Source organism: Muscardinus avellanarius (genome assembly GCF_963383645.1).
Source record: "Muscardinus avellanarius genome assembly, chromosome: 11".
Taxonomy (NCBI): domain Eukaryota; kingdom Metazoa; phylum Chordata; class Mammalia; order Rodentia; family Gliridae; genus Muscardinus; species Muscardinus avellanarius.
The window spans coordinates 100,099,036-100,125,876 of record NC_137797.1 but is presented as its reverse complement, the minus strand read 5'-3'; the positions used below and the strand labels follow the sequence as shown (position 1 = coordinate 100,125,876).

Sequence of the window (26,841 nt, the reverse complement as noted above, 5' to 3'; positions counted from 1 at the left end):
AATTTTCCAGATTTTAAGACCTGCCTTTAGAATCCTTCAGTTCACCTCCTCCCTGCCCAACTTTCTTCTCATTCCTTACCCCCAGTTTGTGTATAAGCAGAAACATTTCAAAGCCGTATCACTGAGACTGCATAACCCTAAATTTCAATTTTTTTCTCCCTGCCTTTCATTCAGAAGGAATAGATTTAGCCGGGCGTGGTGACGCAAGGTTTTAATCCCGGCCTTTCGGAGGCTGAGACCGGAGGATCACAGTTGGTGGACAGCCTCAGCTACTTAGTGAGGCCCTTAGCAACTCAGTGAAACCCTGTTTCAAAATAAGGAATAAAAACTAGGACTGGGGATGTCACTCGGAGGTAGAATGCCCCTGGGTTCCATCCCTAGTATTGGAAAAAAAAAAAAAAAGAAAGAAAGAAAAACAGAAGGAAGGGGTTTATCTCGTGATTTGAACTTCTTCATTAATCTCAAATCTCAGAACCTTGCCTGTCTTCTCCAGGGCCCCCCACAGGTTTCAGAAGATGTTTTATCCACTCGCTTACCCTCACTATTGCTGTGATATCACTTCTCAATGCCTCTTTCATCCCCGGTTCTCTTGGTGAGTACTTCGTCAAATTGACTTACAGCCTTAGTCCACTCTGGCAAGAATTGTTAAAATTATCTCCGAGCATGGTGGCACATGCCTGTAATTCCAATACTCTGGAGGCTGAGACAAGAAGACCATGGGTTCGAGGTCAGTCTTAGCAATTTAGGGAGATTCTCAGCAAATTAGTGAAACTTGTTTCAAACTAAAATGTATAAAAAGGGCAGAGGGGGTAAATGGAGAGTAGACTGTCCCTGGGTTCAGTCCCCAACACCAAAAAAGAAAAAACAGATTCTTCTGTATGCTGAGTGATATTTAAAAAAAAAAAAAAAACTATGCTCCATGGTTTTGAAGGATATTATATTAAAACATATACAGTCAAGCCGGGCGTGGAGGCGCACGCTTGTAATTCCCGCGCTTGGGAGGCGGAGACAGGAGGATCGCGCAGGTTCGAAGCCAGCCGTGCTGGTGTAAGAGACCCTGTTTCAAAAATATAAAAGAGGTCTGGGAGTGTAGCCCGGAGGTAGAAGGGCTTCCAGGAACCCCAGTACCACCAAAAATAAAAAATAAATAAAATATACACAGTCACAACCTAATCATGTGACACCAAAATATTATCAAGACTCTCCTCACAATAAAATAAAACTTACAGGGAACAAAAATCTATGATACTTAAAGTCCATATAATAGAAAAGGTACAGAGAAGAAGCAGCCTGGGAATTACTGGGACAAATGAGAATTTTAAGAACACTTTAATAAATTCAAGTGCCAGAATTTATGGAAAAAGGTATTAATCGAATCCCCGAGGGTGGGCCCAACAGATTCCTAAATTAAGCTAAAATAATGCTGAGGAAAGATAATATAGTTATTTAATTCCTTACAACGTTTTTGTTTGTTTTGTTTTGCTTTGCGTCCCCCATAAATCTCCTAAGTTTTTTTTTTTTTTTTTTTTTGCTATTGATATTAGGATTTGGGAACATCATATGTAGCTCATCCTTAGAAACTTTCATAGCATTTTGTTCTGTAGCATGGTACACTCTTCATAAAGATTATATAATTGCCACTTTTAAGAATGCTCGGGAGCCAGGCATGGTGTTAAACGCTTGTAATCCCAGCATTTGGGAGGCTGAGAAAGGAGGATCGCGGTATGTAGACAGCCTCGGCTACTTAGCGAGTCCCTTTGCAACTCAGTGAGACCCTGTTTCAAAATAAAGAATAAAAAATAGGGTTGGGGGGTGTAGCTTGGAGGTGGAATGCTGCTGGGTTCCGCCCCCAGTACTGCAAAAAAAAAAAAAAGAAAAGAAAAAAGAAATAGAACACTCAGCCATAAAATAGAAATGCTGTACAATATTGGGTTGTTCAGCTTTACTGATTTTATGCCATGGTGTTCTTTAAGCTGGTGATACTGATAGTTATATTTGAATATCTAAGTAGTAGCATCCCCCTGTAGATGGGATAAGGATGATTCTCAAATCTGGCTTTAAATTAAGGATAAATGCGTACACTGAAGAACTCTCTACCAGATCTTTGTGACCCTGACTATTTGCCATCTTAACTTGTTTCAGGCTCATCAGTGAAGGAGCTGAGGCTAACGGGCGGTAAAAACAATTGCAGCGGGAGAGTGGAAGTCAAAATCGAGGAGGAGTGGGGAACGGTGTGCAGTAACGGCTGGGGGCTGAATGAGGTCTCGGTGGTCTGTAATCAGCTGGGATGTCCAACTACTGTCAAAGCCACTGAATGGGCGAATTCCAGCGCAGGGACTGGGCGCATTTGGATGGATCATGTCTCTTGTAAAGGAAACGAGTCAGCAATTTGGGACTGCAAACACGACGGATGGGGAAGGCATAACTGTACTCACCAGCAAGATGCCGGGGTGACCTGTTCAGGTAAGATTTGTATGATTCAAAGCAAATCCCAAAGGCATGTTTCTTTATCATCATCATCATCATCATCATCATCATCATCATCATCATTATTTAGTTCTGTTTTATTCTTTGAATTTTTTATTGTTGCATTATAGTCAGACATCTTAATGGGATACAAGATGGTGGAGACACACATGCACACATCACCCAATTAGCCCTTACCCAATTCCCACCTCATTCCCGCCCCCTCTCCTTCCTTCTCATGGTTGGCTTAGTGATTGACATTGATAAGTTTGTTAAAGTACATCATATGCATTAGAGAGCTTCCCTCTTCCCCCTTCCCATCCTCTCATCTAGAGAATCTCCTTCTTCATCTAGAGTTCCTCCTATGACCCGTTTTCTCCCCAGCTTCCGTATATCATGTTTCTGACTCAGTCCAGACTCTTGGAGTCCCCATTCTCTTTGATCATTTCACAGGACATATAGAATTTTGGGTCAGAAAAAAATTGTAGATCGTTTCAAAAGTAAAATAAGCTAGTTTTCTATAAATAATCCAGTCTATGAATAGAATTACCACTGTTAGGAATTCAGAACACACATGAATGATAAGGCCCATATTGAAAATGAAAAAAATCAGAAGATATTTTGGACACCATGATCAGCGAGGAAGTAATCTAATTTTATATTCAAGCATCCTACTATAACCTCTTATTCCTCCATAAAAATAGCATGATATCAGTTCCTTTTTTTTCTCTTTTTAACTGACACATTGTTCAAATGGATTGACCAATGTATCATTACTATTTTGCACAAAAACTGATGATCAAGCCAGTGGATCAAGAAATGAATACTTCTAGCATGGATACCAACACTTTTGTTGGAAGGCCTATGCTTTGGACGTATAATCGCTCTTTCAGTGTAAAATACACATTTCATTTACATTGTAGTTTTAATTTTCAAAATATTTTCATAAGTTTTATCTCAGTTGACTTCATAATAAATAGGAAGTTATTTGGCAGGTTTTTCTGCTAACAAATCTTATGTTTCTGACCCAATTTAGATTCCTCGTCTCCCACTTTTCCTTGCTTATTTTACTGGTGTGTGTGTGTGTGTGTGTGTGTGTGTGTGTGTGTGTGTGTGTGTTATCAGGAATTAAACCTATGATAATTCTACCTCCAAGCCACAACTTCTGCATTATTTTATTTTTTACTTCAAAAGAGGGTCTCACTAAGTTATTGAGGTTCTCGCTAAATGGGTGAGGCTGGCTTTGAACCTATGATTCTCCTGTATCAGTCTCTCAAGTACTGGGATTATAAATGTGTGCCACCATACCTGGCTTTTCACTGACTTTTATACACTGTTACATTTTCCAGTATCTCTTTTAAAGACCATCTCCTCCATAGGACTGACTATAAAAGGACTTAACTTTAGCAGGGTGTGGTGGTGATACATACCTGGATTCCCAGTTCTTGGGAGGCTGAGACAGGGGGATCACAGGTTCAAGACCAGACTCAGCAACCTAGAGACTCTGTTTCAAGACAAAAACTAAAAAAGGGTTGGGCATATAGCTCAGCGGTAGAATTCCCTTGGGTTCAATCCATAGTACCAAATATAAAATAAGACTGATCTCTGCCCAGGCATTGGAATACGATGTGAATAATATCAACTTGTATCTAGAAAAATGCTGAACTAAATTCTAGCACAATTATTCACAATACTATGATTCTATGTGAGTTGTTGAATTTCTGTAAACTTCAGTTTTCCTTTTCTTTTTCCTTCTTATTTTATTTGTTTATTTATTTATTTATTTATTTATTTATTTAGGGTACTGGGGATTGAAACCAGGAGTTTTTTAATCTCTGAGCTACACCCCCCAACCCATTTTTTTTTTAATTTCAAAGCAGATTCTTGCTAAATTGTTGAGGCTTCCCAAACCCATAATCCTCCTGTATCATCCTCCTGAGTACTGAGATTATAGGCGTGCACCACCACACCAGCTTAAACTTCAGTTTTCTGAGGTCTCAATGAAACAATTCTTATAAAGTTCATATAAAGTTACGGGTGTATTGCCTGACATACCATATGCTGGAAATGTTATTTCTATGGGCTACTCGGCTTTTCGTTGTCTTAGGACTCGTTTCTCTTCCTCTTCCACTTCCTCCTTCTTTCTCTTATCATTATTATGAGAAGAAAACAGGGAATACCAAAAGTAATATCTGTAGCAAATTGTAAATTATAATAAATGTTACCTACCTCTTACAGTAATTATGGGTATCTATAGGTCTGCTGTTTAGCTAAAATATCAGTGTAGTGCTTTCAGCTCTTAGCTTTCGTTTTTGTGTAACAAAGGATAAGGTTAATCAAACTTACTCTTTGAAGTTTTACACCTAAACCTTTTCCAAAAGAAAAGAACCAATATCCATTCAAGGACTCCCTAGTTTCATGAGGGTTGTAGCATTCACATTTCTGAGATGTTCCGCCCTATTTACTGCTCAATCTTCAGAGCGTCCGCATCATGGAAGATTTTATTATTATCACAGGCACAAAGTCATATAGCAAATAATCAAGGAAATAAACTCTAGTGCTTGACTCCTTTGTTTTCCCATATTTTGACTCTACCATCGTCCACGTGTTTGGTTCTCTGTGGATTATTTGATTTCAGATTGCTTATCCATGCAGTGGGCTTCATGAGCCTAATGGTAACTGCACTTAAAGCTTAAACTTAAAAGACTGAAGAAGATTGTGTATGTGGTACATTTAGAGCAGAATATGCATATTTTGATCGTGCACTCCTTTTATTACAAATAATTATTATTCATCGAACACAATAAAAATAAACCGTATTGATTAGAAGTCTTTTCCTGCCATTCAGAGCTTTAAACTTTGAATTTCTCTTTGAAGAAAGAGCTTCTAGACGTTTTGTTCAAGCACAGGTTTGTTTTTCCCAAGTATTTCAAAACCCCAGCCAATGTTTCCTATTCTCAGATATTTTAGTCCTCCTAGAAAACCTAAGGGATTAGGTAAAGAGAGAAATTTTTTCATAGAAAAACTTTTGTTGCTACCAAAGGTACCGGATGTTCTGGGGAAATAAAAAAAAAAAAAGGCTCTCATTCAAACAGAAAATTGGGAAGAAAGAAATTGTTGTGATTACTTTTTGCTCAATATTTAATAATTTGGTACTCCATACTACGGTTTTGCAAGCTACCATAACTACTTATGTATTTTTATCTTCAATTTTTCCTGTTTTCTAATTTCATGTCAATTTTAAGTATTTCTGCCATGAGATACTTATAATATAGAAAGGTTATATAAAAAGAATTTAAAATGTTCAAAAAGTGACCAGTTTGTCATTTTTCTCTACTTTATAATATGGGTCAATTTTATTTCATTCTTTATCTATTTCAGTACTGAAAATTAAACCAAGGACCTCTTTCATGCTAGGCAAGTGATCTACCACTGAGTTACACCCCCCCCCCAGTTTTTATTAAAAAAATAAATATTGAATTGATTTGATCTATTTCCATATAAAAAATGTTTCCCTATAAGAGAATATTAGAAGGGAATAAGCAGTCAAAAATACTCAGAAATTGAAAAAACTTTCATCTGTTAAACATTTTCCTTGGTGAGTAAATAGAGGTGAAAGTCCTACTTGTTCAGTGGTTTGGGGCTAGTTATAATTCTCCAGCATGTGGTGCTGGAGAGCATAGACAGTGAGGCATGACTCAGGGCAGGGAGAGAAAGAGCCTGGGGGAGTCAGGAAAGGAGAGGGAGACTCAATGAGGAAATCACTTCAATGTACATATTTAAATTTAGCAATGCCAATCACTGTGTCTTCCAAGGGGAGGTGGAGGAGGGGAGTTGGGGTAGAGCTCGCGTGCTGTGTACACGACTGCCTCTATTACTATAACTTTTATTGTGGTGAATGATTACAACGTACCAATAAAAGAAGTCAGGCATCACTTTAAGGATAGCACCAAATTCCAAGTATCTAGAGCAACTTTATTTTCTAAAATCACTTACGAATGCCTATCACTTCTTAACTCCTGTGTTCGTTCTAGATGGATCCAAGTTGGAGCTGAGGCTGATGAATGGGGGACACCGGTGCTCGGGAAGAGTAGAGGTCAAATTCCAAGGACAGTGGGGAACCGTGTGTGATGATAACTTTGGCAAAATTCATTCCAGCGTGGTGTGTACACAGCTTAAATGTGGAAGTTCCTTGGGATATTTTGGCTCGGCTAATTTTGGAGAAGGTCCTGGGCCAATCTGGCTCGATAATCTGGAGTGCAGTGGAAACGAGTCAGCTCTCTGGGAGTGTGGACACCAGGGATGGGGAACTCACAACTGCCACCACGCTGAAGATGTTGGAGTTATTTGCTCAGGTAAGTGCCAAGCTGAGCTCATTCTGCTCTCCCCAAAAGGATGCAAGGAAGCGGTAAGACAGGTGCAGAGGTGGACCCCTGTAAGCCCAGAATTTGGGAGACTGAGACAGTGATGATGGTAGGATCGAGGCCATCCTCAGCCACTTAATACCACAGTTTCAAAATAAGAAGAGCTCAGGCATAGCTCAAAAGGTAGGATGCTCCTTGGTTCAATCCCCAGCACCAAACAAACATACAAAAACAAAATCAGATAATGGTCTTAAAAGCCTGAGCCCTTAAGAACAAAAGTGCCCTTCCTGTGTTGCGTTATTGTTGCCTCATTTGGGGCTCCAATTCTGATATCCATGGATTTTATCCTAATTTAGGGTAGATGAAATGGTGTTAGAAGGAGAAAAGATGGTTTTAAAGAAAGAAGAAAGTGTTTAGGAAAAAAATAGAAATGAAAGAAAGGAGAAGGAGGAGGAGAAAGAGAAGGAAGGAAGAAAGGAAGGAAGGGAGGGAGGGAGGGAGGGAGGGAGGGAGGGAGGGAGGGAGGGAGGGAGGGAGGGAGGGAAAAGAGGCTTAACTTGGAAATTTTGTCTTCTGGATAATAAGATTTAAGAGCAAACCAGCCCCCTTATCTTCTGACATGTGTCCTTTTTGACACTTTAACTCACTCCTTCTCAAGTCATTAGTTCAAACTCATGAAAGCAGACAGTAAGAACAAAAAGATAACATTTTGGTTTCCTATTAACAACTCATGCCCGGCATGGTAATGCAGTTTTATAATTCCTGTGCTTGGGAAGCTGAGGCAGGAGGATCACAGATCCTCCTTCTCGAGGCCATCCTGGGCAATTTAGTGAGGCCTTCAGCAACTTGAGGAGACCTCTTTCAAAATAAAAAATAAAATAGGGCTGAGAGTATAGTTCAGAGGTAGATCACCCTTGGAGTCAATCCTCTACACACACAAAACAACTCAATTATACCACAGTATTGTGTTAGGTTTTTTTAGGCGCAGTAAAAAGGTGGGAGAGACCGGGTGCGCCAAAAAGAAATTTAATTTGGTCTTCTCTCAGGATAGGAGCTGGACCGCTCCTGGAGACCTCCGAGCTCCTCCGCCACTGGAAAGGAAATGCCCTTCCTTTTAAGGTTTATGACTTGTGGGTGGGGCTACGCGTGGAAACTCCGCCCCTCTCGCAATATCGCCCAGCAGAGCCTCCTTTTTTTCTAAGGTCCCGCCCCAACCCGTCATGTTGTAGTAGGGACATGCACTGTGTCTGTCTGGAGACTTCATTTTTCACACTTAGATTCTAGTCCTGGGCAGGGATAACACTCCTTTTTCACTTGAGTTCTTAGTTTGAAAATGACTTTGTGTGTTTTGAACCCTAAAGAACGTTTAAGAAAATAAAACCCAAGTAAAAATATCCCTATCTCCACCATGTCTCTCCCCACCACCAAGAAGAATTGCCCCACCCACCCATCTAAGGAAATTAAATTCAAAGCAATTTTTTTAAATAAGAGAATAAAACTGGGAAACCCAGAGGATTTTATGCACGACTAGATTCTCGTGCTTAAATGATGCTACCTAGGTCTGTTTCTTTCTCTGTTTCTTGAAGTTACTGGCTTTTCCTTAACAACATGACCATTGATAGCCAGAACCAGAAAGCCTGGGAATCCCACAAAAGAAAAACTTGATTTTTTTTTAGCTGAAAAAAAACAAAAGACCCAGGCATGATGGCACGTACTTGTAATCCCAGCCTTTGGGAGGACAGCCTCAGCTACTTAGTGAGGCTCTTTGCTACTCAGTGAGACCCCGTTTCAAAAAATAAGAAGACTAGGCCGGGCGTGGTGGCACACGCTTGTAATCCCCGCGCTTGGGAGGCGGAGACAGGAGGATCGCGCAGGTTCTAAGCCAGCCGCGCTGGCTTAAGAGACCCTGTTTCAAAAATATAAAATAGGTCTGGGAGTGTAGCCCGGAGGTAAAAGGGTTCCATCCCCAGTACCATCATAAATAAGTAAATAAAAATGAAAAGACTAAAAACTAGGGCTGGGGAGTGTAGCACGAAGGTATAATGCTCTGGGCTCCATCCCCAATATAGTAAATAAATAAATAAATAAATAAATAAATAAATAAATAAATAAAAGAGATTTGGGGAAGAAAAAATATATACCTTCATTCTCCTTCACCCACCAAAATTTCCCTATGATCAATATTATTCTTTACAACATGTTCTGGGACATCACAATGAATAGATTGCAGCATTAAAAACTGAAATTTGGAGGGAAAACGAAATCAGCTCATTTTATCACAGGATACTCTTTAGAATCACATCCTGTTCTTTAAGAAATATTGAGTATTCTTTAAGGAATATTGGTTGGCCCGGCGTGGTGGCGCACGCTTGTAATCCCCGCGCTTGGGAGGCAGAGACAGGAGGATGGCACAGGTTAGAAGAGACCTGCTTAAGAGACCCTGTTTCCAAATAAAAATACAAAAATAGGTCTGGGAGTGTAGCCCGGAGGTAGAAGGGCTTCCAGGAACCCCAGTACCACCAAAAAAAAAAAAAAAAAAAAAGGAATATTGGTTGGCTAAAGGAGTAATGTGGAGGGAGCCTCTTCTCTCTGCTATACTGCAGAATCGCTCAGCGAGGACCCGGGTATGCAATACAAACCAGGTAGCTGGATTAGGTGATGCAGCCAGAGGTAAAAGGAGGTATAATGAGGCACAGTAGGGCATGAAGGTAAAATCTAGACGTGTGCGAATGCATTTTAAATACACTTTTATTGGTGCCTAGTAATTCATTATACATCCTATCAAGGTTCAGTATGAAAGGAACATATATGCAAACAAGAAAAATAAACGATTCTAACAAAATCCAGCAGGTCTTTGTGCAAATGGCCCTCGGATCTGTTGCTCAGAATGCTCCTCTATACTGAAAAGCCCTGCCTTCTTGCCTGGCCCACTCCTCCTTCCATCTGCAGTGGAGTTCAGGGATAGTATATCTCGACTGTCTCCACCTGAGCCACTCTCTTTTTTCCATCACTGCTATCAAGTAGAGCTCTTTATACTCATCCTCCTTCTTGACTCCTGATCCCCTAACTTCGTCTGATGCCCGTTCTAGAGGGAGCAGATCTGAGCCTGAGACTGATGGATGGAACCAACGCGTGCTCCGGAAGGGTGGAAATAAAATTTCAAGGAGAGTGGGGGACCGTGTGCGACGACAGCTGGGATAATGATGATGCTGCTGTGGTTTGTAAACAACTGGGATGCCCAACGGCCGTCACCGCCATTGGCCGCGTCAATGCCAGCGAGGCATCTGGACACATCTGGCTGGACAATGTTTCCTGCCAAGGGCATGAAGCTACTCTCTGGCAGTGTGAACACCGCGAGTGGGGAAAGCACTACTGCACTCACAAGGAAGATGCTGGCGTGACATGTTCTGGTGAGTGGGAACGAAACAAAAAGCAAAGCAGGAAGGGGAAGGATCCGTGTTCTTTAGGAGTAGGTGTGAGATGTAAGCAGTGAAGATCTAATACATTTGGGGGGGGGGCTGGGTTCCTTTATGGGTGCAAAGAATCGCTGACATATTCTTCGTTCGACTAGCATCAGGGCTATCTGAATTTATTCTCTGTAATAAGTATTCAGACTTTTACGGACCACACCTGGGACTCTGAATATTCTATCAGGAGCTCAGAGGAGAGATGAAATGTTGCAGGGCTCTCCTTTGTAGCTGAATCACTCATATTTCTCTGCCATCAACAATTTTCAACAATCCTTGAAACTACAATAGCCTTTTTAAACCAGTGCATGGGCATGACCTGTACTTGTTTCTCAAAATGCCAAGGAGGAGGTAAGACACAGTTTCTAAAGTCTCAGTGACAGCAAAGAGAAAGACCTAAAGTATCCTTTGGGAGCTAACCTCCACGCTACCTACTATAGCCCACCTTTATCTTTCTTTTACAGATGGATCGGATCTGCAGCTGAGACTTAGAGGCGGAGGCAGCCACTGTGCTGGGGCAGTAGAGGTGGAAATTCAGAAACTCGTAGGGAGGGTGTGTGGCAGACTCTGGACACTGAAGGAAGCTGATGTGGTTTGCAGACAGCTCGGGTGTGGTTCTGCGCTTCAAACCTCTGCTATAACGTATTCAAAAATTAAGGCAACAAACACATGGTTGTTTTTAGGCAGCTGTCACGGGAATGAAACTTCTCTTTGGAACTGCAAGAACTGGCAGTGGGGTGGACTTTCCTGTGAACCTGAATATGAAATGGCCCAAGTTACGTGCTCAGGTAGGACTTTCTACCTACCTGCTAAGATATTTAAATCCGAGAGTATAGATGTCCAGTGATATCTCAGACACCAAAAAGAAACATTGGCTCCTATGACTAAACCTCTTCCAGGAAGAATCTAGTTCCGTGAAACTAGAAAATAGCTATACAGATTCTAATGTTAGAATGGGTAAATTTGCAATTTATTTGGTATTTGGAAGATAGGTGTTAGTTTTGTTTTTTGTTTTTTTTGGTTTTTTTTGTTTTTTTTTTTTGCTAAATTGAGTTTTGAATACGTTTTGAATCAACGGAGGTGGAAAATGTTAAGCAATTAAATATGTTAAGGTTTAACTTAAATATGGTTTTTAATGGGAATGTCACCAAATAGTCTAAAAATAGTCTAAAAACTAACTACTTTGGATAAACAACTCCCACTCCCTTGCTGTGAAAGAACTTCCTTTTTCTTTTTTCTTTTTGAACATGTATTTGTATTTCACTGAAACCTCTTTTGTTTTGTTTTTGTTTGTTTGCTTGCTTGCTTGCTTGCTTGTTTTTTGATGGTACTGGGGCTCCTGGAAGCCCTTCTACCTCTGGGCTACACTCCCAGACCTATTTTTTTTAATATATTTTTTTATTTGGAAGCAGGGTCTCTTAAGCCAGTGAGTCTGGCTTCGAACCTGCGCGATCCTCCTGTCTCCGCCTCCCAAGCACGGGGATTACAAGCGTGCGCCACCACGCCCGGCCACTGAAACCTCCTTTAAGGGTTCAAATATTAGCTGTGAGTAGCCTAGGTGTGTAGATAATCTTTAGTATTTTTGTGTCCATCATTTTTATACAAATACTAACTTTATTAGAAGTTATGCCTTCTAAACATCTCAAAGCGATATGGTGATGAGTTATTTATGGTAAGAAGACTTTGGAGAAAACAGCATATGAGAATACCAGTGAAAAACTAAGGCTGAGTCACTGGTGTAAACTACAATGAACCACAGATCTACTCACCATCTATTTCCCTTAGATACTTCTCAACCTGGCGATGTCCGTCGGTGCATTTCCCTGATGTTACAAATTGTGTTTACTTCTGTTTGGCTAGGCATTTTCCTCGACTAAAGAAAAAAAAGGTCGATCTTTTAAGATATAAATTTAATTTTTTTTTTTTTGGTGGTACTGGGGTTCCTGGAAGCCCTTCTACCTCCGGGCTACACTCCCAGACCTATTTTTACATTTTTATTTGGAAACAGGGTCTCTTAAGCCAGCACGCGCGGCTGGCTTCGAACCTGCGCGATCCTCCTGTCTCTGCCTCCCAAGCGCGGGGATTACAAGCGTGCGCCACCACGCCCGGCCTAAATTTAAATTTTTATAGAACGTTTTTAGAAAAACTTTTTGATAGGAAATATATTTACGTGGTTCAAAGTTCAAAATATGAAAGTATAAATTCTTTATCCACTACTATCCTGAGATATACCATTTTTTTTCTCACAACTTAAGTAGTTTGGGTAATTACATATTGTTTAAGAGATATTTTATGTAATCAGTATAAGGAAATTCAAGCAAATTCACTATAAATATCACCCCCTTTGTTATAGTGATATATTGTATATAATGTATGCTCTGCGCTGCAATTTTATATCGGTACTTAATGAGCTTTCTGGACTGCTTTCTATATCTATGACACTTCTCATCATTTATTATTGTATATTTATTTTGTTTTTGTTTTTGTTTTTGTTTTTTTGTGGTACTGGCGATTGAACCCAGGGCATTCTACCTCTGAGCTACACCCTCTTGTCCATTTTTTATTCCTTATTTTGAAACAGTGTCTCTCTAAGTTGTGGAGGGCCTCACTAAGTACCTGAGAGTGGCCTCAAACCTGCAATCCTCCTGTCTCAGCCTCCCAAGTACTGGGATTACAAGTATGCACCACCACGCCTGGCAATTGCTTTTTATTTTTAATTGAAAAAATCAGTTATTAGCTTAGATTCAGTTTTTGTTTGTTTTTCTATTGGTGCACTGTAGTCATACATCTTAGTGGAGAACAGGATGGTAGAGGCATACATGCATACATCATTCATCTAGCCTTTCCTCAATTCCCTCCCCCTCCCTCCTCTCATGTTTGGCTTAGTGATTGACTGATTGACTTTGATATGTTTGTCAATGTACATCATGTACATTAGAGAATTTCCTATTAATTTAGGTTCTTTTTTTTAAAAAAAAAAGAATCAACATTTGGAATTTCTAAAACCTAATACTAAGCTAGCTATAGTGGCCTGCACCTGTAATCCCAGTTCTTGTGAGGCTGAGACAGGAGGATCACAGACTGAAGCCAAGATGTGATAACTTAGACCCTGTTCTAATATTTAAAATATATATATATATGATTGGAGATGTAGCTCAGAAGTAGAACAGCCCTAGGTTTAATCTCAAGTACCAAAAACAAAACAACAAAAAAGCCTCTAGTTTACTCATTCATTAAAATTTGTTTTTCTGCCGGGCGCGGTGGCGCACGCTTGTAATCCCCGCGCTTGGGAGGCTGAGACAGGAGGATCGCACAGGTTCAAGGCCAGCCTCAGCTACTTAGTGAGGCTCTCAGCAACTTAGTGAGATCCTGTTTCCAAATAAAATATAAAAAAGGTCTGGGAGTATAGCCCGGAGGTAGAAAGCCTCTGGGTTCCACCCCCCAGTACCACACACACACAAAAAAAAAAAAAAATTTGTTTTTCTTTCTATTAATTCACTTCTCACAGACTAAAGTTGGATTTCTTTTCCTTTTTGTCCTTAACTACCTGAGTTGGATAATTACTTGTAATTCTTTGCTATTAATACAGATATTTCAGGCTATGGGATTTTCCAGTGAGTGTACCAGTAGGCATCATGCATGTAATGAAAAATTGATGATGTGCATATCTGGGGCATATATGTTTCTGTGAAAATTCTATAGTCATTGCTAATTTTTGTTTTATTATAGCAAAGTTTCAATGTTTTTGCGGTTGAGTGATTTCTGTACTGAATCAAACTAGTCTGGTATTAATATTATGACTACTGCTTTATTTACTTTCTATTATTTTCAATCTTTAATGAATCATTAAATCTTTGTGGTATATCACTTTTATAAGAGAATTAGAATTAATTTGCAAAAGGAATAGAATTGTAATGCCTTTTAGAAATGTATTTAACATGTGTTGTTATAATGTGTGTAAATTAGATATTGTATGTTATAGCACATTACATATAGACATATGATACGGACATAATATGCATTGTCAGTCCACATATTATGCTAAAACTAAAAGAATATTTCACTATGTGATTTTTAAGGTTCTTTGCATGTCCAGGGCCATGGGTAAACACTCTTTTTTTTTTTAAGGGTTTGGGGATGGAACCCAGGGACATTTGACCTCCAAGCTACAACCCCAGCCCTATTTTTTATTCTTTATATTTGAAACAGGGTCTCACTAAGTTGCAGAGGGCCTCACTAAATAGCTGAAGCTGTCTGCAAACCGCGATCCTCCTATATCAGCCTCCCGAATGCTGGGATCACAAGCGTGCGCCACCACGCCCGGCTTGTAAACACTCTTATTTGGTCATTTACTTCTATATTTATAAAAGTTTTTCTATTAATTATATTCTGAATTAATTAAGTTCAGTTTTATCTAAAAGAAAACTGAATAGTGGCAAAGTAAGTCATACAGACACATTTTAAAGCTGTTTTGGTAACTATGGCCACCAAAAATCACCTGGAATTTTTATTTTGCTAAAACTCTCAAGTTCTATTGGGCAAGACAGCGAATTGCCCTGCAACTGAGTATGTTCCTTGGTAAAACAATCTGACAGTCTCGGCTCTGACAGTCTTTAGAGGGTATAGGTGCTATTCACAGGGCCAGTATACCCAGTACAGTACTCCTCAAAATTTTACCAGTCACACTGGAGTCCCGTTTGGAGTGAATGTCTATCGGGAGGCTTCGCACCTTTCAACACCCAGTTTCTGCTGAAATGTGTTTATAGATCCTCAGATGACTTCAAATGTTGGATAATCATTGGCTGATGACAGCTATTCACAAAGTCAGCAAAGCAATTCTTTCCAAATTCAATAGGCCTCTGATTTATTTATCTTAATTCAGTGTCATGTGGAAGTAACTGCAGTCAAAAGGCATCTCTATACACTTTATACTGAGATCAGCTCTTTCTTCATTATTGGCCGCTGCCTTAAGGTCACTTGAAACCCTTGGAGTTGAAAAAAAAACAAGACCTAAATCCTGGTTTTGTTCACTGCTTCTTTATGTCAGCATCAATTTTGCCTTCTGCTAAGACAGCACTTTATCACCGCATCAATTTGGAAGATAAGACATTTAGAGTCTTTTTTTTACTCTACCCAGTTCCAATTTATAAATCCTCCAAGAAAAAAAAATGTACTGGGGGTTTTCAAAATCATACTGTATATTTTATTTAATACTAAAGAAAATAATATAGTTCTGCTTCTTATGCTTATCCTTTAGTCATTTAAAAAAATATCAATTTTTTTACTTTGTAAGAGGAAAACATGACTTGTTAGCCAAAGAAGGTAAATCAAGGCACCAAAATCTACTTAACGGCTTCTATGTTTAAATGAATGCAGTCATAGCCAGGCATACTAGTGATGCCTATCATCTCAGTACTTGGGAGGCCAGGACAGAGGATCACAGGCTCGAGACCAATGTCAATATAGTGAGTCTCTCAGCAACGTAAGTGAGATCCTGTTTCAAAATAAAAAGGGGGGTTATGGGGTGTAGAATGACCTGGGTTCGATCCCCAGTACATAAAGAATACAGTGGAATTGTTGCACAACAGTTTCAATTTTGAATAGAAAATAAAATTCCTAAGTATCTAACTAGATATACTTAAATTAGAGAAAAAAGTAAGCATGAAAACATGTTTTAATCATACTGTAGATTAAACCTGAGGGCAGATTATTTCTGAGCTACACACCAGTGGCCAGGTTTTTTTTTATCTTGAAACAGAGCCTTTTATTGGCAGTTGAGAGATGTTCACTGAGCAGATGAAAAGGCTGAAGAAAGGACTAGAACTGAAAGAATATAGAAAGGGTTTTGATCAGGCACTATTAGAGTGGAAGGACGAGAAAACAGGAGAAAGAATGTTCATCACTGTCAAGGGTGACAGTGAAGAGAAGTCTGATATCCACTTTACCTAGAACCATCAAAAAGATTGAAGCAGAGAACCCAGATTGCGGGGAATAGAGTATTGAGTGTAGGATGAAGACCCAGAGATAGTGGATACACTTTGTCATTTCAGACACTATAATTGATATAAGTGAAATGCTAGAAGAAAAGAGTCATTATTGGTGAGTGTGGTGGTATATCCCTGTAGTCCCAGTACTTAAGAGGCTGAGACAGGAGAATCACAGGTTCAAGGTCACTCTTAGCTACTTAAGCAGACCATCCACAACTGAGCAAGATCCCATTTCAAAATAAACAAAACAGGGTTGGGGGTATAGCTCAGTGATAGGGTTCAATCAACAGTCACCAATATCAAGAGAAAAAAAAAAAGAGTAATTTCCTCTGAGAATTGTTGACTGCAAAAACTGAAGTTCCAGAATCTTCTCAGGATAGGCCCAATGAGGAATAGGGAGGTCTAGAATTTGCTTCCCAATTCTTAAGTACAAAATCTAAGACGACCAAGTGTGGAAAAATCGCTGGGCATCCCAGACTACCATTCCCATTCTTTACTCCTTTCCTCGCCTAGTAATGAGGAAAACTCTGGAAATCATGTTATCTCTCACTTAAATGTTATTACTTTTCAGCCCACAGGGAACCCAGACTGGTTGGAGGGGACATCCCCTGCTCTGGCCGTGTGGAAGTGAAACACGGAGATACGTGGGGTTCCGTCTGTGACTCTGACTTCTCGCTGGAAGCTGCCAATGTGGTGTGCAGAGAATTACAGTGCGGCACAGCCATCTCTATCCTAGGCGGAGCTCACTTTGGAGAGGGCAAAGGACAGATCTGGGCTGAAGAATTCCAGTGCAATGGCAGCGAGTCCCATCTTTCACTCTGCCCAGTAGCACCTCGCCCAGATGGAACATGTAGCCATGACAGAGATGTTGGAGTAATCTGCTCAAGTAAGGACCAAAGGGCGTCTTCAGTTTGTCAACATAATGTGAAGGTGATACAGTCAAGTAGGGGCATCCATCTTTCCTAAAGCTTTGTCTCCTTCCAGGATATGAAGAAATCCGCCTGGCAGATGGCAAGTCTCCATGCGAGGGAAGGGTGGAGCTCCGGTTGCTTGGAGTCTGGGGCTCCCTCTGCAACTCTCACTGGGACATGGAAGACGCCCATGTTTTATGCCAGCAGCTTAAATGTGGAGGTGCCCTCTCTACCCCTGGAGAAGCACCTTTTGGGAAAGGAAATGGTCATATCTGGAGGCACAGGTTTCACTGTACTGGGACTGAGGAGCACATAGGAGATTGTCCTGTAATCGCTCTGGGTGCATCACCATGTTCTGGGCAAGTGGCCTCAGTCATCTGCTCAGGTAAGAAGATGAAGAGAAATTGATTATGGGCCTCTCCCGTGGTGATGTGTCTCAGGACTTAGGATTTCCTATAGAGATGCAGAAGAAAAGTAGGAGGAAATATTCCACTTTGAAGGTCATAACAAGTGTTTCGGGTTATTATTAACCTCGTTTGCCTTTTTCATGACTCGTCTTCATGACCTCGCTGTTATCTAGTGCATACTTGTGCCAAACTCTTCTTAAAGCACTTACTCCACTTCCAGCACGGTTCATCCACCCACCTTCATTTCTCTCCAAAGCTGTGTTTGTCCTCATCTATGTAGCACACTCCATGTGACTTGCATTCTTTGACCTAACCTTTCCTAGCTCCTATGACTAAGCAGTTTTTGGTGTTCACAGGAAACCAGTCCCAGATATTGTTGCCATGTAATTCATCATCTTCGGATGAAATGAGCTCTGCCATTCCAGAAAAAACCACTGCTTCCTGCATAGGTGAGTGGGACTCAGTGACCAATCGAGGAAAGTACTCTCAGTCCTTCGGAATGCACTAGTCATATTTTCATTTCTTTTTCCAGCAAATAGTCAAATTCGCCTGGTAAATGGTGGCGGTCGCTGTGCTGGGAGGATAGAAGTCTATCATGAGGGTTCCTGGGGCTCCATCTGTGATGACAGCTGGGATCTGGTTGATGCCCACGTGGTGTGCAGACAGCTGGGCTGCGGAGTGGCCATTAACGCCACGGGTTCTGCTCATTTTGGAGAAGGAACGGGGCCCATCTTTCTGGATGAGCTAGACTGCAATGGAAAGGAGACCCATATCTGGCAGTGCCGTTCACATGGCTGGGGGCGGCACAATTGCAGGCATAAGGAAGATGCAGGAGTGATTTGTTCAGGTAAGTTCTGCACGCAGTTCTGGTCACAGTGCGAAGGTAGTGAAGGAAGTTAATCTGAACGAATCTCCTGGAAAGTGTGCCCAGAGGAGACCACTGCCAAATTCGAGATACTAGTGTTTGATGAGTTAGTGCTACCTCATGTGCAAGGTAGTATAATATTGTAAAGACCAAAATCCAGTAATGGGCCTGAGTATCAAGAAAATGTCTATAATAAAGTTATTTAATAAATGCATATAGCCAGGCATGATGGCGCACGCTTTTAATCCCCGTGCTTGGGAGGCGGAGACAGGAGGATCGCGCAGGTTCAAAGCCAGCCGCACTGGCTTAAGAGACCCTGTTTCCAAATTTAAAAATATATAAAAATAGGTCTGGGAGTGGAGCCCGGATGTAGAAGGGTTCCCAGGAACCCCAGTACCACCAAATACATACATACATACATACATACATACATACATACATATAGAATTGGATATGGGATAAAGATTCAGTGACATCACTTGATAATTTCAATATTAATCACAGAGATTAAAAGGAATGGAAAGTTCATGGTGATTCGACAGAGAAAAAAGATAATTACCACACCCAAGTAATTGTTTAAGAAAGATAAATGAAACTTGCTTGTCACCGGAGCAAACTATACAAAAGGCTCCTGTTCTTGCTTTGTATATGTGATGAGCTTCATAAGCTATTGTGAAATAGAAATATATCTCTGGTTGTTCTCTACTGGGGAAAACATTACTATGACTCAGGAACTTGGAAAGTGAAAAATTCTGTATGCCAGAAGTGATCAATTCCCATTTAATAATATAAATCTGGTAGAAGGTCTCGGCTCCGTGGTGGAGTGTTTTCCTAGCATGTGTAAAACCCTGGGTTTGAGCCCCACAATCATAAAATAAAATAAAATCTGGTAGAGTTCAGCAAAACTGAAAAGAGTTAGAAAATATTTTAAGATAATGGACACCAAACATTGGCTTTAGTACATTTTAACTGTCAAAGATGGTTGTTTACAAAGCCAAGTGTGGTGGCACATGCTTGTAATCCCAGTACTCGAGAGGAATTATCACAGGTTGAATTATCACAGAATTATCACAGGTTGAAGACCAGCGTTGGGAACTTAGAGAAATGCTCAGCAACTTAGCAAGACCTGATTCAAAATTAAAAAATGAAAAGGGCTGAGAGTGTAGCTTGTAGGTATAATGCCGTTGGGTTCAGCCCCCAGTACAAAAAAAAGATGGTTGTCACAAACAAAAGAACACATAGAGAAATTATAAATGTTTCATATGATGGATATGCTAACTACCCTGGTTTTATCATAACACAATGTATACATGTATGAAGACATCACACTGTGACTCCAAAATACGTACAATCGTAATGTGTCATTAAAAGCGAACAGGCAGTAACACAATGCAATTCTTGAGGGTAAAATTATAGTTCTTTAGGAAGAAAATCCAAACTGTGTAAAAGAGGAAAGCCTCTGAGGCTTTGATTGAACCTGTAAAGCATTTTAGAGTCACCAACAGCATTTTATTTTGGTGGTACTGGGGTAGAATCCAGAGGCTTCCTACCTCCGGACTACACTCCCAGACCTATTTTATATTTTTATTTGGAAACAGGGTCTCACTAAGTTGCTGAGAGCCTCACTAAGTAGCTGAAGGCTGGCTTCGAACCTGTGCCATCCTCCTGTCTCAGCCTCCCAAGTGCGGGGATTACAAGCGTGTGCCACCACGCCCTTCTCAACAGCATTTTAAAGAGGTCTCCAATTATAAAATCTCAAATAGAAAACCAGAAGATAGATAGAGAGTAAATACTGTATTTTACCAAGATCTACAAAAGCATCCTAAAGTTACTAAAGAATTACTAGTCACTGACAAATTGTACCTATTTTTTAAAGTGATTGTCACATCAGAGTAAAGAGAAGGGATATTCTAAATCTTCAGCAAAGAGGTAAAACTACTAACTCTGTATTTCACCCCAGAGTTCATGTCTCTGAGAGTATCCAGTGGCACCAGCAGAGAGACCTGTGCCGGACGCCTGGAAGTTTTTTATGATGGAACTTGGGGCACCGTGGGCCGAAGTGACATGACCGCGACCACCATCGAGGTGGCGTGCAGGCATCTGGGGTGCGCAGACAAAGGGAATGTCAGCTCTGCATCTTCAGACAAGACGCCATCCAGGCTCATGTGGGTGGATCAGGTCCAGTGCCCAAAAGGATCTGCCACATTATGGCAGTGCCAGTCCTCTCCTTGGAAGAAAAGACTGGCCAGCCCCTCAAAGGAGGCCTGGATTACCTGTTACGGTGAGTGTCCAATATGAGGTTCCCACTCTGCAGCTCCACTAGTGCGTCCTGAGAAAGCACCCGAGGCCCTATTTTCCTATTCCCACACCAATTGTTAGAGCTCCTGAAACAGGAATAGGTACACTCCAAGTTGTAGCTTTTCTATCAGCAGGACAGTAATTGATTTTATTTAATTTTGTATTCAGGAACAGGGATGATTATCCCAAAGAAGATCACATCCCCCATGTTTCCCTTTGAAGCTGTATTAAGTTGCTTTGTCAATGAGCAAAGAGCAGAGAATGTGACTCAGTATTTGATTATTGAATGATCTACCTTACCTTCCCCATTCGTCTTTCAAAATTACTATGCTCTTTTGATTAAAGAAAAAAAGGATCAGAAAGATCCTGAAGTACTTCCCCCATCCTACCTCTTCTTTTTTTGTTAATACTCTTATTTCATTTTAATGACACAGCCTAGTCAGATAAACAAGCAGGAAGTTGGATCTTGGTGAGTGGATACCCAGCCCTCCCCAGCCTCCATGGTGAGATAGGTACCGATACCTTCATACATGGGCACAGCATAATCTGAATTGTTTCTTTTATCAGTTTTTCCCTTTCCACCTCCATTCCTCTGTTCCCTTCCACTGTTCTACTGACCCCTCTCCTCCATGATCTAAAATCCCTTTTGTTTCCTATTTTTACTCTAGCTTCCACATAGGATAGAGAATTTACAGCTCTTTACTTTCTGAGACTGGCTGGTCTCACTTAGGACAATGGTATATAATTCCATCCATTTTCCTGCAAATACCATCATTTTGTTGTTCTTGGTGGCTGAGTAAAATTCCATTGTGTATATATGCCACTTTTCATTATCCATTAATCTGCTGATGGACACCTAGATCAGTTCCATAACTTGGCTACTATGAATTACGCTGCTTAAGACCCCTAAAGCTCAGGAAATAAAATTGAGAATCACTAAATGGGGTGCAATCAAATTGATAAGTTTCTGCCCAGAAAGGGCATGCAGAATAGAAAAAATTCTTTGCCAACTATTCCTCCAATAGAAGGCTAATATATAGAATGTACAAAAAAATCCAAAAAAACCTTAACACTGCCCCTCAAAAAAAGATAATTGAACTGAATAAATACATTACAAAAGAAGAAATACAACTGACCAATAAATATGTGAAAAAAAATCCAAGGGCATTAGTAATCAAGGAAATGCAAATCAAACTAGCCTAAGATTCCATTCTAACTCCGGTTAGAATGGCAACCATCAAGCATACAAACAATAATAAGTGCTGGTGAGGATGTGGGGAAATAGGAACCTTCTGCACCATTGGTGGGACTGCAAATTAGTGCAACCACTATGAAGCTCAATCTGGAGGTTCCTCAGAAGACTAGGAATGGAACCATCATGTGACCCAGCTATACTACTCCTAGGTATCTTTCCAAACGAATTAAAGTCAGAATACTATAGTGATACAGTCTACATCTTCTTAAACTGTGGAAAGACTTCTATATCCCTAATAATTTCCCAGGTTCTTTTCTATCTGCGGGAACTTAACATTCCACCTTTACAAGGTTAGCTTTATTCATTCAATATTGCCTGAATCACACTATGATTCTTATGTATGGGGGTGGAATATTCTTGAAAGAATTTATGCTTTTATAAAAAGACAAATTTTATAAACAACAGGTTTCACCTGATATCCAGCCCTCCCCATCCACCACGGTGAGATAGGTCCTGATCGCCTTCATACATGGGCAGAGCACAATTTGAATTGTTTCTTTTATCAATCTTAAGATGCACATTACAGTTTAAAAATAGATTTTAAAAACAGAGCTTCAAATCTATTTTTTTTTTCCTGTAACCTTTCAGACGCTTTTAACTTTGCGGAAATAACCCAGATGTCTCTGATTTCTTTCAGATAAGATAAGACTTCAGGGAGGGCCCACGAGCTGTTCTGGACGTGTGGAAGTCTGGCACGAAGGGTCCTGGGGCACAGTGTGTGATGATTCTTGGGATCTGAAGGATGCGAATGTTGTGTGCCAACAGCTGGGCTGTGGCAAGGCAGAGCAGGCACTAAAGGAAGCAGCATTCGGCCGGGGGACTGGACCCATATGGCTCAGTGAAGTGAGGTGCAGAGGGAATGAGTCATCCTTGTGGGACTGTCCTGCCAGACCATGGGGACACAGTGACTGTGGGCACAAGGAAGACGCTGCTGTGGTGTGCCTCCCAGGTGAGTGTCAAGGGCCAGGACTAGCTGGTCTGCCTAGAAGCGAGGGAGGGTAGTAATCCAGTGTGCTGTGTAAAGACTGGGCACATTCGACACAGGTACCTGGTGGGTCATAATTGTAATGTTTCTTGCTACAGCAATAGTGAAAAAATGTGTTGTATAATAACTTGGCTGGAGTCAAGCCTACAACTTATATGTGTCTGTGCAGAAGGTGGAAAGACTAGGAGACTCTAGCCTTAGATAGAAAAAGAATAGTTTCCTGGGCATATTCATTTCAAGTCACCCCCCTATGCCATTTTGGCATGGGACTGTATTTCTTTTTTTTTTTAATTGGTGCATTGTAGTCATATATCACATTGGAGTATAAGACTTGAGAGGATATACAAGCACACATCATCCAATTAGCCCTCATCCAGCCCCCATCCCACTCCCTCCCCCTCCCTCGATCCCATGCTTCTTTGGTGATTAACTTTGATACATTTGTTTATGTACCTCCTGCGTTTTAAAGAGGCTCCATCCTCCCCTATTCCATACCCTCTGATTGGTCACCTTAGTTGTTTCCCTATAGGGCCCTTTCTATAGCTCAACCTCTTCCTGTTGCCCCTTTCCTCCTAGTTTTTGCTGATTAGGGGAAGCATCTGATTTTTATTTTCTGCGATATTTCTCTGTGCATGCCGCGTTGCAAGTACCAATCCCACTCTTGACAGCCCCAGTAGTGGCCTGGCTACCCGGTGGACTGATCCAGACCTCGCTGGCTCAAGCAGCAGCCTTGCCCCATGAGAGGCCCCGATTCTGGTCTCACTGGCCCCAACACCAGACTAACCCCTCAGCTGGCTCCGATCCCAGCCTCGGAGGCCCCAGTAGCGGCCTTGCCTCACGGCAGGCTCCGATGCTGGCCATTGGCCCCGGCACCAGCCTAACCCCTCGGCAGGCTCCGATCCCGGCCTCAGAGGCCCCAGCATCAGCCTAGCCTCACAGCAGGCTCCGATCCTGGCCTCGCTGGCCCCAACATCGGCCTAACCCCTCAGCAGGCTCCGATCCCAGCATCGGAGGCCCCAGTAGCGGCCTTGCCTCCTGTCAGGCTTCGATTGGCCCCGGCATCGGCCTAACCCCTCGGCAGGCTCCGATCCTGGCCTCAGAGGCCCCAGCACCGGCCTTGCCTCATGGTGAGCTCCGATCCTGGCCTTGCTGGCCCTGGCACCGGCCTAACCCCTCCGCAGGCTCCGATCCCGGCCTCGGAGGCCTCAGTAGCGGCCTTGCCTCACGGAAGGCTCCAATGCTGGCTGCTGGTCCCGGCACCGGCCTAACCCCTTGACAGGCTCCGATCCCAGCCTCGGAGGCATGGGGCTGTATTTCTATTTTCTGTATTTCTATCTTTCTAATAAACTTCTTTAAATCTTCAAAAAAAAAAGAAGAAAGTAATAGTTTACTTGGTTGAGAGGTATTAAAAGCGCTCAGAAAAAAGAAGTATCTGCTGTACCTATTATTATGAGAATTAAGTCTCTTTCTCTTTTCTCCTATAGGAACATCTTTAGGATCACAAAATGCTGCAGGTATATTATGGGACCTATAAGCATGGGGCTAATTAAACACACCACTTAGAATCTTTGTTTAGAGATCTGGGGTTGGAAGGAGTTCTGAAGATGTGAGGTTTTTCTTCAGGGATCCTGCACTAGAGCCAAGATCTTTTGGCTAAGACTTTATCCTCCCTCTTGATATTTACTTCTGCGTAGGTCACTCGGTCCGTAACACAATGGTGATCCTTGGGGTCATTCTGCTGGTTCTTCTCGTCATCATTCTCATGTTTACTCTGAAGAGAAGACAGATACAGCGGCTTACAGGTCTAAACCCAATTTTTTTCTTCTCTAACGTGTATGCAGGATAAAAAGGGTTCTTGGGTTAAAAATACGTAAAAAAAAAAAAAATTTACTCAAGTATCAAATATCCAGAAAGTAAGAGCCTAGAAGAGGTTTTCCCAGTTTCTCAGAATAGAGAGAACAAAATTTCACAGAAGAGCATGGGCTTTGGATGCATTGTTGATTTCTTGACTCAGTCTAATGTTTAGTGAGGGTACTATAGAATTGGTACTTTAGTACAAATGTGAGTTTAAGATGAGTATGAATTTAAGCTGAGCATTCTACATTGACTTAGTGTTTAAATATCCAGAAACCAGAAGTAGGAAGTTTATGATGTGTCTAAGGAAAAAGGAAGGCAATACTAAACTCAAAATTATTCTTAGCAAAAAAGATTGCCACAGTTTAGAGTTTTTCACCTTTATTTGCTCTGAATATAATATAATTATTATGGAATTTACTCTTTACTCTTCTGCCAAGCAATGTGCTAGGCTGTGAAGACAAAGACCTGAATAATCAAGCATTTTGTCTTTACGGAACTTCAAGTTTAGTGGAAGAGATACATGTGTTAAAAAATAATTTTCATGCAGCATTATACATTGGTGTGAAGAAGGAACAGAAGTGGCAGAGAAGAGAGCAATTTGCTGAAAGGGGAAAGGGAGTGTGAGGTCTTCTGGGAAAATACTGACTTTTTGAAGACAGGAGTTCAAAGACTTGGGTGAGGAGTGTCCTAAGGATGTAAAAAGGACAAAGGATGGCACGTGTGCGGCGTTGCACTGACACTGAGTGCACGGAGAGAAGGTGCTGGTAAAGCCAAAGGAAGGAAGGAAGGAAGGAGTGAGGAGGTTCTTAAACACCATGGTGAGATGACTCATGGTCATGGACATAGCACAGAGGGAGGAGAAATGGCACCGCTGGCTTTCAGACAGATCTTTCCTCAGCATGATGTATAAAGAGCAAAGGAGGACCAGAGTATGGACAGAGGTAGCATTTTAAAATAGTTGAGATGAAAGAGGGAAAGGACTTTGTACTGAAGATTGAGGGGACAGGAAATTCTATGAGAGATTCGGAAGAAGAAGAAAAAACAGTGCATTGTGGAAGACTACTGGCTTCCTGGGGGAGAAGGAGAGTTGTTAACTTTTGATGACAGGGACAATAATAACCTTCTTCCTAATTTATTTGCGTGTGGGCATTCTAAGGGAAAATCTTAGAAGCGAAAGCTTGAATAAAATGTAGGTATGTTTCTACTGCTGTGAAGTCTCATAGGTATAAAAAGGGGGAAGGTTTTATTACAATCCGCTGATCCATAACCCAGGATCTCTGTTGTCAGTTTCCTCAGGAGGTCAGACTTTTGTCCATCAAGTTCAATACCAGGAGATGAATTCTAGCCTGAAGGAAGATGACCTGGACCTGCTGAATTCCTCAGGTCAGTGGCTTCTCCCGGGGTCTATAGGCTGGAGATGCAGACCCGTGGCTGAAATTTAAGCTGAGCATTCTATTTTGATTCACAATGAGAAAAGATCCAAAAACAAGAAATAGGAAGTTTATGATACACATAAGGGAAATGGAAGGTAGCAGTGAACTCAGAATTGTTCTTAGCCAGATATGGTGGTGTAATCTCGTTACCTCAGTACTTGGGAGGCTAAGACGGGAGGATATCGGTTCACAGCCAGCCTCAGCTACTTAGTGACGCCTTCTGCAACTTAGTAAGACCCCGTTTCAAAAATAAATAATATAAAATAGGGCTAGGGGTGTATCTTGGAGGTAGAATCCCCTGGATTTCATCCCCAGTACGGCAAAATAAATTTATCCCCAGAGAACATAAAAATTACCACAATACAGAGGCCTTTGGCTTAAGAGGTCTCAGATTGTGGCTAGCACAGGTACAACCCTACAACAGAATATTATGGAGTGGACCTCATTTTATAAAAAAAATAATAATAATCTTCTAAAACACTGTCAGTTTAATATGTGACGGCTGATTTTTAATTTTTAAAAATAAATTGTACCATGTGTATTTAA

The 26,841-nt window shown here is 41.1% G+C and overlaps 1 protein-coding gene across 1 annotated transcript; it reads left to right on the top strand.

The window, feature by feature from the left end:
* Positions 1 to 663: 663 nt before the first annotated feature.
* CD163 (CD163 molecule) lies at positions 664 to 26,304 on the top strand (the record flags this gene model as incomplete). The annotated part of the gene is made up of 14 exons (XM_080704981.1): positions 664 to 679; positions 2,143 to 2,463; positions 6,501 to 6,821; positions 9,920 to 10,240; positions 10,762 to 11,085; positions 16,856 to 17,170; positions 17,269 to 17,580; positions 17,959 to 18,051; positions 18,135 to 18,449; positions 20,428 to 20,748; positions 22,658 to 22,969; positions 24,490 to 24,519; positions 24,700 to 24,807; positions 26,150 to 26,304. 14 exons carry the CDS (start codon positions 664 to 666, stop codon positions 26,302 to 26,304), a joined length of 3,264 nt encoding a protein of 1,087 aa, XP_080561107.1.
* Positions 26,305 to 26,841: the final 537 nt, after the last annotated feature.